Genomic DNA, 15,065 nt, shown 5'->3' with positions numbered 1-15,065 from the left:
TATCAATTATGAGCAATGCAGTTGAAAAACACATTTCAGAGTGATGCATCCTTACATACAGAATGCATCCAGAACAACATTTTATGGTCGGTATGCTTTATATTTAGTGTCTGTTTCATTGGCAATGTGACAGTTCAGAAAATGCTGATTGATATAATTTAGCATTGCTCAAAAATATATACTTAATATACAAATGTGACTGGAAGAATTGTTCCTCATCACAGCAAATTTGCCAGCGTTTAATCAACACTTCAACTCTTCAACACAGTGTTGACTTGACACTGGCAAATTTAATGTGCATGCAGAAATACAGACAATAAAAAATACAACTTACTTCTTTTGAGTGGTGGTGCAGTGTAGCCAAAACAAACAGCAAAAATAACAAGAGCATAGTTGATTATAATGAGCACTAGGGCAGCACAATATATAATTTCAGCATCCTTATCACAAACTCATACTGTTTTCATTTTCCATGACATATCAATCAGAGGCACATTCTATTTTCCCAATATTGTTTATTTTGCTTCAATATTGGATACACACAGTGCATTATTAATATCATAACATGTTGGATCACTGACTAATGTTTTTAATATTGCAATATATACAACAGAACAAAACCATATTGCAGTGTCAGTTTTTTTTCCAGTATTGTGCAGTCCTAATTCGCACATTATTAGTAGTAGTAGTTGCTGACACTTAAATATAGCATCAGTTTTGGCAAAAGAGAACATTAATACCTTGAAATGCAAGCAAACTGTCTGCACTGTAGAATTACTTCACACTTAAGACAAGAAGTTGCAACAATTCTATTCTGCCAACTGCCACTGTATTTAGCATGGTTGGAAGTTTTGCTTAAAACAAGTAGTTTTTTGGTTTGAGTTTAAGCATCAAGTTAAAAGCCAAACATTGAAGCTTAGCACCTTCATTAATGGAGACAGGCACTTGATTGTTAAATTATGGCATAGTCATTTTTCCGCTTCCAAACTGTAACAGTTATTTTTTTCTTTCCTATGGCTCTTCCCCCATGCATTCTTACTTGATTGTACACTGTGGCAATTTCTACCATTTAAATGCAAACTTATTCCACCAGTAATTGCTGTTTTTTCAACAGCGATTTTATTTGTGACACAGAGCACTAGAACACTGCATTCACCAAAAAATTAAATATATACAAAGTGGAATGGTGTGAATATCAGGATCAATAGACATCTGATAAGTAGTAAGGTTAGATTAAGAGTACACAACTCCAGTCGAGGAGGGCCTGTCTCCAGCCAAGGTTTTTGGTTGTCCTACTTAATCACATCCATTTTGCCTGGTAATTGACTGATAAGTTGAATCAAGTGTGAGTAGAGAAACTACCCAATGTGGCTGGTTAGACAGAGTCGGTATCTGTACTGTATCTGTACAGTATCTGGAGCAATAGGTAATCACTGGCAAATGTAGTTTTGCATCAGTGTAGTGCAAGGAAAATAACTGATTTACGGGTTATTTTCAACAGGCCTGCCCCAGCCCTGATTCTCCCAGTCACCCCAGCCATAATTCTCAACACAGCGGTGACACTGATAGAGTAGTGTGTGTGGTTCTGGTGCGATAGTGTCAGGCTTAGTGATGTTGTTGGAGTTTCAAGACATCAGTGTCACAGCTAAGTTTGGAAAATACCAGAGATATTTGCCAATCTCTCTTCTTTTACAGGTTTGGTCCTCCATTCCTGATGCGTGAGGACAGGTCAGTGTCATGGGATCAGCTGCAGCAGAGCATCCTTAGCAAGCTCTACTACCTGATGATCAACGGGGCACAGCCACAGGTAATAACATCACCCTCACAATGGGGTGGACGATGTGACAAAGTCATCAATATGGTTAAATTACATAACATTCAGTATTGGTATTTCATGGGTATCATCATGCATCATGTATCTGCATGTATTAAATCAAATCCTCAAATTAAATGTATTAGTATAGCGCTTTGTACAACAGTTGTTGTCACAAAGCAGCTTTACACGATCAGAAATTAGTAAAAAGACAACAACATAAGAAAACCTAAGACCCCCAGTTAGTAAGCCAAAGACTTAGGACAGTGGCAAGAAAAACTCCCTCAGAGCTGGAGGAAGAAACCTAGGAGGAACCAAGACTCACAGGGGGGGCCCATCCTCCTCTGATCAGAACTATTATTATAAATTATAGATAAGTCACCAAACCACCTAAACTGTTGTACTGCTCAGTTGTGCAACATATTCATAACCATAATATAATAATCATGGTGTAGTATAACTTAATATAGTCATGGCAGTGATGGTAAGACTAATGAGAGTAATGATAATGTTAATACTGGTGATATTAATGGTGGCAGATAGTTGGCAGATTCCTACATTTATACAGTGCGTCAAAACACAGGTGGTAATTCTGGATGTCTATGGATTAAATGGCAGATCTGGAGTGGTGCAGAGCGAGAGAAACAGTGGGGAGGATGGAATTTTAAGGGGGACAATAAGTCTTAAACTGAAGAGACAAAGGAAAGAAGGGCTAGATTGAGATATCCATTTAGGAAAGCATTGAGATTGAGTAAGAAGCAAAGAGAGTTAGTGACAAAGCGAGTAAGCATGAAAAAACAAGAGACGTTTGGCCTGAACTCAGCTGTGGAGCTTCTGAGAAAGGGCTCGTCCATTCATTACACCCTTGCCATGTTACTCTTCTCGTCTGTCCGGCCCCCCCAGTAGACTATTTGATTAAATCTCACTCTGATTAATCAGAGCTGGTAGCCGACTGTTCTACAGAAGCCTTTCTTTTCTCACATCTATCTTCTCTAGCTCAGTGTGATAGCCTGTGCAGGCAGCATCTATCACCTGCTACCTCTGGTCTACCCCCCTCTCTGTTGCTGCTCACATGCCAGCAGTTACATTTGAACATGCTAAAAACACACTCATATATGTCATATCTTTGGCATCTATTTTTAATAGATATAATATTTTTCTTTATCTGTCCTATAAGGCTGTGCAGTATGTGCAAATTTATATACTACACTAATTACATGAATATATTTATGTAATATACATGTGACAGAAAAAAAACGTCTAATATTCTAATATTAATTAATAAGTAAATGTAAAAAGATTGTGTTCCAAGTGATTGTGGAGCATTCCTGATGGTCCGCTCATCATAAAAGTAAAAAAAGGTGCAAATAGAGATATTTTATAGTAATAATAGTAATTACATACTATTAATTGTTACACCACTATCACAAAGGCCACCAGCATTCACCATTTGTGATGGACACAAAATGTACTTCCGCCTTCCAACCCATCCATACATTGAACACACACATACAAGGAGATCCACTACAATGGGTACACATGCCCAGAGTGGTGGGCAACCTTTGCTGCAGCACCTGGGGAGCAAAGAGAGTTAAGAGCCTTTTTTAAGGGCCCAAGAGCGAACCCAGGTATGAAACCCACAATACTGTCATCAATAGCCAAGTGGTCTAACCTCTAAACCACCACTGCCCCCTTTCAATATAATATTACTATTACTGATGGGTCAGAATATTGAAATATTTCACTATTAATGAAAGATTTAATAGTAATAGTAAAAAATGTAATAGTAAAATAGAATTGTTGATTCTGCCAGTTTGTCATCTCTGCACCCTGTGCTCCACCAGAGGGCAGTGCAGAACCATACATCTTACATCTTAAACCAGAGAATTGAACATGTTTGTAGGGCAGCCATCACTGTTCAGGAAGTCTTTAGATGCAGCATTAGATGCTGCTGAGAAGTCCAGATACACAGAAACACCACATAGGAAGCACTGTGATAAACATCAGGTTCCAGCTTATTTTACACTCTACTTAATTTAAATTGAAATTTAAAGTGACACTATACAGCAAATTTAGCCTAAAATTAAAAATCATCAGGCTTTACTTGACTTTCCATAGGGAAAACAGCTTCTTCGTCATTGCCACTCAAGGCTCAAGACGCCACTACTGCACTATATGTAATCTTGCAGTGTGTGAGTATGTGTTTATTGAGAGCTCTAAAAGACTGGCCTGATTGCCTCAGGTGGCCAGTCCGTAGACCTTCGGCGAGTCTGATCTTTGGGACATGAGTTGAAGGTATTGATCCAGATGTGTTTTTTACACCATGCCTAATGCTGCCGGCACATGCAGTCGGAATTGTGGGTGACTTGGCAGTTGCACATTAACAGCCCCTCACGTCATAATTTTAAGTGAGAAATTCTGAGGTAATTTTCATAATTTTGAATTGAGGTGACCATGAAACTTTTAACATGGCGGAGAAGAGTACTTCATTTTTACAGTGCAGCTGCTGTGCACATTATTTTAATCTGTATTCTGTGTGCATGTAATGTGCTATAAAACAATGTTATCTGTCGCTGTCCGTAGCGAATTGACTACTCTGCTAGTGCAGCGCAATTCATTAACGTTACATAAGCTGTCGTTTCGTCCGTCAGTTTGACACTTAATCGTGACATGCTCGAAAATCCCGACTTCACAGGTGGGATAGTAGGATCTTCCGACTAGCACGTGAAGGCAGCATTATTCTTATAAATCATTATAGTGATATTGACCTCTGTTGTTTTCTTCTCGGCAGAGGTGACCAGTTCCCTTTACTCAACTTCATGACAAAAAAGAGCCTTCTCCTACAAGCCAAGACAAAACAGTGGGCTGTGATTAGTTGTTTTTTACATGTCAGTCAAGCTGCATCATCCTTTCAAAGTAGGCGGTTCTTGGCCAAGTTAAGCGATGAAAAGTACCAGACTGTAATTATAGGCAGACGTCTAGCTTGCGAGACTAGAGACTACAGTATATTGTGACTGTGGAGGTATTCTAATTTTAGAAACGTTTGGACATACCTTCCTCATTTGTGTGTGTGTGTGTGTGTGTGTGTGTGTGTGTGTGTGTGTGTGTGTGTGTGTGTGAGAGAGAGAGAGAGAGAGAGAGAGAGAGAGAGAAAGAAAGTGAGACAGAAAGTGAGACAGTGAGTGAGTGTTACACAGACAAGGCTAGAAAGAGACACAGCTAAGTAATGTGTTCTGTCTGGCAGTCTGCCTGTTCTATAAATAGCTGAATTTACTTTGTGCAGCCCAGCCTTATTATTAAAGGCAATTTAGCTGGTACAGATCAGTTCTGGGATGTTGCAATTAGCTCTAAATAATGGACATGGGATGTGACTGATTTACTGTAAAGGGCATGCAAGTTCAGGTTTTAGATTCCGTAGGTCTCTGTGAATGACATTCAACTGTGCTAATTTATTTGCTGTGTTGTGTGTGTTTTCGGATTTGCTCTCAGAAATGATCAGATATGCTTATAGGGGGGGTTATTTCACATTTCAGCCAAAGTATGTGTGGGTGACTTTGATTTCGAAATTCATATACAACCACACCCCCCTCCATGCTCACAGAACTACATTTAGTGGCAAATTACATATTACACACGTTGTCCGTATTGCACACATATGCAAGCCTCGGATGACATTAAAATCGTCTAGTTTAAGTGCCCTACGCACTAAATCACGCAAACATTAATCTGTTGTGAGAAATCATATCTAGATTTTTGTTTTGTTCTATGTTCTTCTTCAAACATAGATTTAAATCAGTCAGATACACAGTATATCCTTATGTTACTTTCAAATAATATTATACAATAACACCAATACTGAAATCACACAACATGAATTAACTTAAATCTATATTAGTGCTGCAAATGTTAGAAAGAGAAAGAAAATAAATGAAAGTAATTTATAAATAAGCATGTGTGTATTATAATATATGTATTTTGGTAATGTGATTATTATAATGATTAAATATTTTGTGAATAATGAATAAGTTGGGTTAGTTGTTAATAAGCAAGCAGGTACACATTGTACTTTTGTTACACAGGTCTTGGAAAACAGACTTAGGAGCCAATTAACATACCGTGTTACCATGTTACCATGATGAAGCATTTGGGAAACTCAGTCCAGAATAGCTTCTTTCTTGTGGCCTATTCCACCAAGTTTCATGCGGTAACAAACAGCTATACACCAATCAAGAAATTTTGATTCCTGTTTCTTCACAGCCAAATCCCAAGCAAGTCCCAGCACCTTTCTGACATAGAAATGACACAAGGCTAAAGCTCCTTTTGAAGGCTTTTTATTTCCCTTTTCCAATTCACCTTAAACAGTGCAGCAGGGCTGCATAAAGGGCATACCTATTCCTGATACCTGATTGATTCAATTCAGGTGTGATAAAGTGATCTATAATGCAGAACTATGTATACAATTATGAATATTTTAATCACCCTGGTCGTGAAACACCCAACATAATGGGTGGGTGAAAGTCCAAGTGCAAAACCAACTCTGGTGCAAACTTTAGCAAACAAACTAGGTGTGACAACAGCCAAAGGGCCCGTCCTGTGTAAAGATTGTAGCATTTTAGCCCCTACCATGCTGATGTACATCGTAGTCATCATACAGTTTCAGTTTTTAAAGAATTCATTCCCATTCTTCATCAGCAGTCAGAGTCTGCCCTCTGCTGGACACTTAGAAGAATACACCCCCACTAACATTTATCAGCTCAGCATGTAAACACAACAGCATGACAGTATGATAACCAGAAACAGTGGGATATAAATGACCAGGTTTTGATGTCTACTTCATTTGATCTATTCCTCTAAGGATGATGTAGCCTCTTAGTGTGTGTGTGTGTATGTTTGAGGCATGGTGCCCGTATCACTCAGTGATAACCTAATTGTCACCAGTCACGCCCTGGCAGCATTTCTGAGGCAATAATGCTCACATCTCTGCAATCACAGTGGAACAGCTCAGGGAAAAAAAGGAGTCTTAGAAGTGGTCCACATTTTCTTTTTAACCACCTTTTTAAAAAAATAAATAAATAAATAAAATAAAAAAAACATCTATTTTTCCCTCACTTGCTCCCTCCCTGCAGGACTTCTTGTTTTTGTTTATCATCTCGCCGAGGCCAGACCAACACATGATTTCATTTCGAAAGGAGAGCAAATCGATTCCAGTTTTTCCTTTCATTTTACAAAGCATGAAAGACCCTTTGCAGAATGCAGAAACACTTGAGCACAACTAATAGAGCACCTATGCTGTCTCTGCAGATAACAACAGTGTGGCGCTGGGTTCATTGTTTCTCGCTCATAGCAAGAAAACCTCTAAACCTTTCAAATCGGTTACATTAAAGTTTGTGAATGAAAAAGAGAGACATTTGATTTATCCAATAAATCCAATTACACCCAATTTGTAAACCAATTGTGTAAAGGTTGTTAAGGTCTAAAATAGTTGTCATAGAATAACATGACATTTTGGGCTGGTTTCCCATCCAGGGATTAAGGATTAAGCTGACTAAATGTTCCTTTAAATGAAAAAAGTGTACTCAAGGACTGTGCTTGATCACTTATGGTTGGCTTGTCAAAATATGTTTTTTTGTTTGTTTGTTTGTTTGTTTGTTTGCTTTGTTGTGTTTTGTTGTGATGTTGAAAATGGTCGCAGAGCCTTTATTTTAAGCACACATCTCAGAAAGATAAGGTCTGCACCAGAACTTAAATAGAAATGTTTAAAAACAGATACCCTATGTACAATTTTTGATTGATTGAGATTTTGACAGTCTTTACAAATCTATTAATGATATTATTGATAGTATTAATTAAGATTGGATTGTCACACTCAACTCATACTCGCAGAAGAACAGTTGTGATCGGAGAGATAGCAGTGGCTCACGTTTGCTGTTGATTGATTATGTTCACTAACATCTGTTTCCTTTCATAAAGCTTGACTTTATGTTTTATGTTTTGGACATGCTGGAAAAATTAGACCCTAATTGAGACTGTATGCATCATCATCAGTATCATCACAACAATGAAGCAGCTATTGGTTCTATGCATGCATGACAGAAATTTAATTAACTCAACATTTAATACATCAGGTAATTGCATAATTACCAGGGATGCCAAATGATTCAAATAACTAATTATGATAATCACGTTGTTTTGTTTAATATAATTGCATTTAATCCCATTTGTCTTCTTTGCGCTAATCTTTCCCTAAAGATTTTTTTCCGTAGCTATGAGAGAGATGGAATAAGTTTCAGTAGAATGCAATTATTACTTTTAGTAATTCAATAACACATATACACAAATCAGCCATAGCATTAAAACCACCTGCCTAATATTGTGTAGGTTCCCTGTCGTGCTGCCAAACCAGTTTTGATCCACTGAGGCATGGACTCCACATGATTTCTGAATGTGTCCTGTGGGATCTGCCACCAAGACTTTAGCAGCCAATATTAAAGGCCTGTAAATTGTGAGGTGGAGCCTCCATGGATCTCATCAGTGAACTTTGGGCTCCCATGACCATGCTGTTGCTAGTTGCCAGTTGCCCCTTCTTGGAGCACTTTCTTGAAGCAAGACCTGCCTGATGTTTTGAAGATGTTCTGATCCTTAGTCGCTCAGATCCTCATGCTTGTCCTTTTGTTCCGATTCCAACTCATCAAGAACTGACTGTTCTTTCACATGCTGCCTAATATGTAACTCCCACCCCATGACAGGTGCCACTGTAACAAGATGATCAATGTTATTGATTTTGTTAATGTTATGGCTGATTATTGTGTACAGAGCACTAAATGTTACATAGTGCAAGCTAAAGAAGAATATAAATAGCTTTCTATTGGACATATAACAAACCATTTGGGTGTAGAAGTATTTCAGGACTTACATTACATACATTACAATAAATCAAAATTGAGAGGGTGCAGGTGGCATAGTCCACCCAAGGGCTGGGCGATATGATACAAAAATATTGTATCACTGTATCATTGTGCTGCGCTTTATCCAGTTAAACCAGACTAATTGCACTGTTTGTAATGAAACTTACAGCTGATCAGTGTTATTTAAGCACTGATCATATCCTCGATATGATTAGAAGAGCATATTGTGTATCACAATTAAGAAAATGTATTACAATACGATAAAATGTTGTCATATTGCCTAGCTCTAGTCCACAGACAGTTGAAAGAGGTCAACTGGGGAATTGTGTCAAAAATATGTGGCATTATTAATTGAACACATTTTAATGTATTATTTGAATATTATTAACATTGCTATTGAAAGAACTAATGATTGGGCAGTGATAATAATAACAATATGAAATAGCAAAATCTTAAAAACTCCTAACTTCTGGCGGTTAATCAGAGCTACATTTTCAGTTTTGGAAATATGTACAAAAGAGCGGTCTAAATGGACCTTCATTACGCGGAACTATGAGACAATTTTGGTCAGTGCCGAAAAGCAGAGGTTGTCCTTTTACCCGTTCTCTGACAGTATTGGTACTTTTTTATATTAATGTGTATATCACAAATGAAGTTCTGCTAGGGCTAAAATACAGAAGTTGAGTGGTTTTGGTGGTGGAACTCTTCTTCAAAGCAGAGCTTACTTCAGATAAGGGATTGTGGACGCCTGGGCTTCTGTGTGGCCACCGCCATTGTTCATATTCTTGTTGTTAGCTTTTGTACCTCAGGCAATTTGATTAGTCTAATAGGAGATTCAAACACATTCTGCTTTAGAGGTCACCAGAAGACTTAATGAGAAATCTGTCTTGTGTTTTCTAACAGCAGGGCTCGTCAACTATACCTGGAGGACAAGAAATCCTATTACCAAAACGAATTCTGTAATCACAGACGCCTGTTTTGAGAACAAACAGAACAGCAAGACCCTTTGTGAATATCAAAAGACTGCTTTTTTAAACAGACACTTTGCTTAAATCTTTTGTAATGCTCACTCATATGATAAATACCATGGCATCAAAACAAACAAACTATCTAAGCATCTGAGCATAAGCATCAGTATTCTGTACGTCTTTCTCTGGGCTCGATTACTGCCTCACACTGCTGCTCTTTCATATTGTCTTATTGGCTGCGGTCCACAGACCCCCTGTAGCGGTTGTACTTTTCTTCTCACACATTTCCATCTCCAACACAGTCCCAAACTTTTTCCGTGCTGTTTCTGTCTGCTGATTGTGTTGTTCATTACGTCACCTGAATTTCTTGACTCCTCAACCCACTCCTTAATAAGTGGTGAGGCATCTTTGTATTGCTCAAAACATCTGAAGTTGCTGAAGATCAGTGTAGGACATGTACATCGGACCAGCTGTCTTCCACTGCTTATGTTTGTTAATGAGCGGCTCTGAGTTGCTGGCCTATATAAAAGCATAGCATCTGTCATTGTACATCTGCCTCTTCATTAAAGTAGTCTAGGCTGAAACTTTAGCATAAAAAGGCAGGACTAAACTGCCAACAAGCCAATATATCATACCATCTGCCTATATGCTACTGGTTCTGGAGCTTACTGTACAAGACCTTTGAAGTTGTCCTGTGGTATCTAACTCCAGCAGATCTTTCATGGCCTGTGAGATGTGCGGTAGAGGTGTTTTTGCATTTTACATACTATTTAGTTTACATATTACTTGGGTTGTATGGCCAAGTAGAGAATGTGGGAGTTCACGTGCTACATCAAGCTCCTTTTATTTTCCTATATTTTGTAAGTTGTAAGGAAACAGTTTTAAGCAAACAGGAAACAGTTTTACCTGCTACTTTAATTGCTTTATATCTGGCTGTGTTTTTAATTCATTTTAGAACACCAGAGTACTGTTTAAGATCCGAGTCGTTGGAGGGTCCATTTCCTGCAGCTACCTGAGTCCTCAAGATGGACGTCCACTTTACCACCCTGCAGTAGACAGGTAAGGGAGAGTAAGAGTGCAAGCTTGTGCAAGTGTGTTAAGGTGGAGGTGTGTTGTTCAGTAGAAAGAGACTTCTTCTTTTTCTTATTTTTTGCTGTTTGTTGACATTGGAATGCACCAGTAGGAAACTTGGGTCTAAACTCATCAATAAAGAAATAATTTTATAGCCATAGAAATAATCATGTTGTGTAGTTACATTTACATAATACAGTAGAAGGGCATCTACATATGGGATTTAACAGCCTATCACAGTCAGAACTTTGAATCTGCTGAACAACAAGCCTTTTTTACTGTGATTTGGGTGAAGCTGACTTTCCGCATGTGTGTTTACAGCATAAGGGAGGATGCCTATAAATTACACACTGCAATTTCCATTCCTTTCCTTTTCTTGCTACTTTCCGTCACCATGTCCAACTGAGAACCATGACCTTTTGACCAATAATCAGGCTAGATGCAGTACTTGGTGTCTCATGCACGTTGTCCCCAAAAAAAAGGTATTTGGCCATGTCTCATGTACTGATCTATACAGAGTCTCTCCAATGTATAGGACATTTTATCTGGGAATATGAAGGAAGCTGTAACACTTAGCCCTGCCCTTATATTGTCCTTAACAGGGTCCCTTGTTTACTTTCCCCTCGCACACCTGTGTTTGTTTTCATCCTAGTCCCTGCGCCCTGGTTTGCTTGGTCTTTAGGGTTCCCACCTGCTTCTGCTCCATAACATTGCCCTTGTTTTTTACTTGTTTGTGTTTGTGGACATAAACCCCTCTGTGCTTGAGCTCTGTGTTGCATCTTTATGGTTCAGTGTTGTTCATTGCTTGTTGTTCTCATTTCCATGTTCATTGTTTAGCAAATTATCCTTTTGGAATGTCTGACGTTTTTTTCTTTTTTTTTCTGGCTTGCTCACCCAGCTTATTACTTCGGTTTCTGAAGTCTTTGATGTTTTGTTTTCTATTTTTTCCGTCTGTATTTTGTTGTTTCATTGAGTTCTCTATCATTATGGACTTTAATAAATACCACTCGCATTTGCATCCTGCCTCATTGGCAGCTGAATCATTGCTGAAGCCCTACTGTGCATTCTAACTACATAAGAAATGGGAACGTATTGATTTGTCTCTTCTGCAGTCAGTGAGCAAAAACAGAACCAAGGACAAAAAGGAAAAAAAAAATGGAATAAGATGGTTGTTCACCTTCAGTTTGACAGGAAGCCATTCCCTTAGCAATTACAGCACAAAATGCATGGCTTGCTGGCCTTCATACATTGCTCAATCAGTTTAAAAGCTCAGAATTCTGGAAAACTGCACCCAAGAGTTGACCTGGAGCAGTTCTGAGCTGATTACCTTTTCAAAGATAAAGCACTCTCTGCCATGCCCGTTAATGACGTGAATGGCACCGTGTTTGTTTCTGGAGAGAAACCTTGCTCTATAATGAATTGCATCTGTGGTAGGTGATAATGTATTTCTGAGTTTGGGGGGGTGGGTGGGGGGTGGGCGACTGTAAGCTGTTTGTGTATACTACTCAGACTCAGTGTTTTTTAAACCTGAAGCTTTTCTGTTTTCTTTGTGCCTTTGTAAGTAAAATGGAAAGCTTTCTTATAATATCACTCCTTTTTTAAGACCACAGTGCAGTGCTGTGAAAGAGCTGGAAATAATGGAGTTCCTTAAAGACTTTCTCCTGGACAACTCAGCTGCAAAGCTTGTTTAAAAAAGAAGGCAGATAAGGCCAAAGAAACCCAGTTTCATGTGTGTTATGTATTGAATTATGGCCCCCCGGTGGGCCGAAGGTGTTTCTGTTACCAAAGAATAGCTCCACCAGTTTGTACAGATGTCCCTGTAGCTACTGAATAATACACCTTAGAGTGTAATAAGCCTTGGAGTGGTTAATTTAGTAAAATGATATATTTATCTTCACCATTCTTTATGTAAAGCCCCAGCACATTTAATACAGGTTTACAGCATTTATAGACCTGCTACGTCGCTAATTCTATGTCCAACTTTATCTTCTTTGAGTGTATTAACTGATCACCAACAACATTTTGAAAAAGCACTTCCAGCATTAACTCTCGCCTTTCTTGTTTCGTTTTTTTAACAGCACTGCATATTTTTTGCCCCAAGAGGTGCAGTTTGCTTACCAGATTTGGCTGGAAATAGTGTGAAATGATGGGGCATTGTGGAGATGGGGTGGAGTAATGGGATGCTGAAGAGAGTCTCACGCAGACTGGCAGGTGATCAGTGTAAATCCTGCAGCCAAGTCAGGGCCCTGTTTTTGAAACAGGTTCTAAGGCACCTAATACACATGCTGATGCCATGCCGTTTGTAAACTTGCAAAATTTGGGCATGGGCATTGTAACAGGATGCCAGTGTTGCAACAAGTCAGTTGGTGAAATGTCTTCCCTCCTAGATACTCCACCATCAACTGCGAGTGGTATTATTGAAAAGTGGAAGTGTTTAGGAACCACAGCAACTCAGCAATGCAGTGGCTGACCACGTAGAATTACAGAGCAGGGTCAGAAAGTGCTAAGGGGCATAGTACGTAAAAGTCGTCAACACTATTGTTCAATACCTGCTGTTAGAGCTGCAAAGAGTGGACCAACTCCATGGTGTGCCTCTATGTGTAATGTAAAGGTGTTTCAATATATTTGTTCTGATCGGTTATACTATAAGAAAATGGACAAAAATTCAACTAATGCTCCTCAATGAGTAATAAGACCTAAAGCACTTCAGCAGTTTTATGAAAAATACAAAAGCAATGTTTTCACTAATACTCACACAGAGCGCTTATCACAGCATCGTCATCCCTGATCACTCATTGTGCTCTTGGGCACTTAAAAAGGACACAAAAGCATGTGTGCTTCTGTTTGTTTGTGTGTGTGTGTGTGTGTGTGTGTGTGTGTGTGTGTGAGTCTGTGATAAATCTTTATATCTTCTTTTTGTTCTCAGCGCTCTCAGCTATTTTTAGAAATACTATTTAAAATTATCATTATCAGAGTTGAGCATATTCATCACTTTGCTGCAATGATAGGGCTTCAGGGAAGCCGATAATCATCCACTTACTTTCAGCATTTTTTCCATAAATAAAAATAGAGAGGGGAGTTCTCACACATCCTGATGGCCCAGTAATACGTTTCAGCAGATAAGTAATGCAGTATAATAGCAACATTAACTCATATATATATATATATATATATATATATATATATATATATATATAAACACATATGCCAGTCCAAATAAACATACCATGTTAAAGGCCTACCCAAGCAGATTACATTAAATAAAATTAAAGGCAGTGTGTAAACCTTGCTGTAGTTAATCTTGATGCCATCTCTCACTCTCTATATTCTAAATTCTCAGCCATCCTTAATATACCTCATCCTAATGCTGGGGTTGAAACCTTTTGAAAAGATTTCATAAAGGAGACAGACGATTACTCAGACTTTTTAAATTACATTTTTGTAATGTTGTGACAGGAGATAAGCATTTCAGTTGATCGATTTCAGTTCTAAAAATAAACAGGTTCAGCACAGGCTTTCTGACCTAAATGAAGTACATCTACAAGCAACTCGCCATCCCTAACCCTTTTATGCTATTAATGACCTCGTCCTAAACTTCAAACAATGGCACTTGAAATGGTACAGAGAGCATTCATACCTATCCATAATAATCTAGTGATTATTGTAATGATTAAAATCGTAGTATTCTTAATTTAACATTAAGTAAAAATGTTTTATTTTTGATCATTTCGAATAATTCCTAGTCTATATAGTCCATTCATGATGAAATTGACATATATACATACATACACACTGAGAAATGAGGGGGGAAAGTATAACACATGAAGAAAGAGAGTTGTACAAAGCCATGGGAAGTCATGATACCAGCTGAACTCTATCAGTAATTAGAAAGCAGTCCTGCCACTTAGTGCACATTAATATCAGCTGCCTCATTACCAAGGTGCCACACAAGAAACATCTCATGATGGGTAAAACCAGTGAGCTCTCTCAAGACCTTCACAACCTTATTGTTGCAAAACACACTGATGGCATTGGTAACTACTGGAGGTTCCAGTGAGCACTATTGGGGCCATCATCAGGAAGGGGAAAGAACATCATTTCGCCATAAACCGGCCGCGATCAGGTGCTCCCCGCAAGATTTCAGACCGAGAAGTGAAAAGAATTATCAGAGAAGTTGCCCAAGAGCCAAGGACCACCTGTGGAGAGCTGCAGAAAGACCTGGAATCAGCAGGTACAGGTGTTTCAAAGAAAGCAATAAGAAATGCACCCAAGCGCCACAGCCTGTTTGCACGTTCGCCACGCAAGACT

At 38.6% G+C, this 15,065-nt stretch overlaps 1 protein-coding gene across 1 annotated transcript in view; it reads left to right on the top strand.

Annotated features, from left to right (window-relative positions):
* Nucleotides 1–15,065, top strand: part of usp43b (ubiquitin specific peptidase 43b) — a 127,208-nt gene that overhangs the window by 87,063 nt on the left and 25,080 nt on the right. Inside the window, exons 8-9 of the mRNA XM_072692864.1 lie at nt 1,696–1,807; nt 10,642–10,745. Coding sequence (XP_072548965.1) covers nt 1,696–1,807; nt 10,642–10,745 — 216 coding nt within the window. The remainder of the gene's footprint in view (nt 1–1,695; nt 1,808–10,641; nt 10,746–15,065) is intronic.

The sequence above is a fragment of the Salminus brasiliensis genome, chromosome 12 (genome assembly GCF_030463535.1).
Source record: "Salminus brasiliensis chromosome 12, fSalBra1.hap2, whole genome shotgun sequence".
Classification (NCBI taxonomy): Eukaryota; Metazoa; Chordata; class Actinopteri; order Characiformes; family Bryconidae; genus Salminus; species Salminus brasiliensis.
The sequence above is the reverse complement of the archived record's forward strand: the minus strand, read 5'-3'. Positions and strand labels throughout refer to the sequence as shown.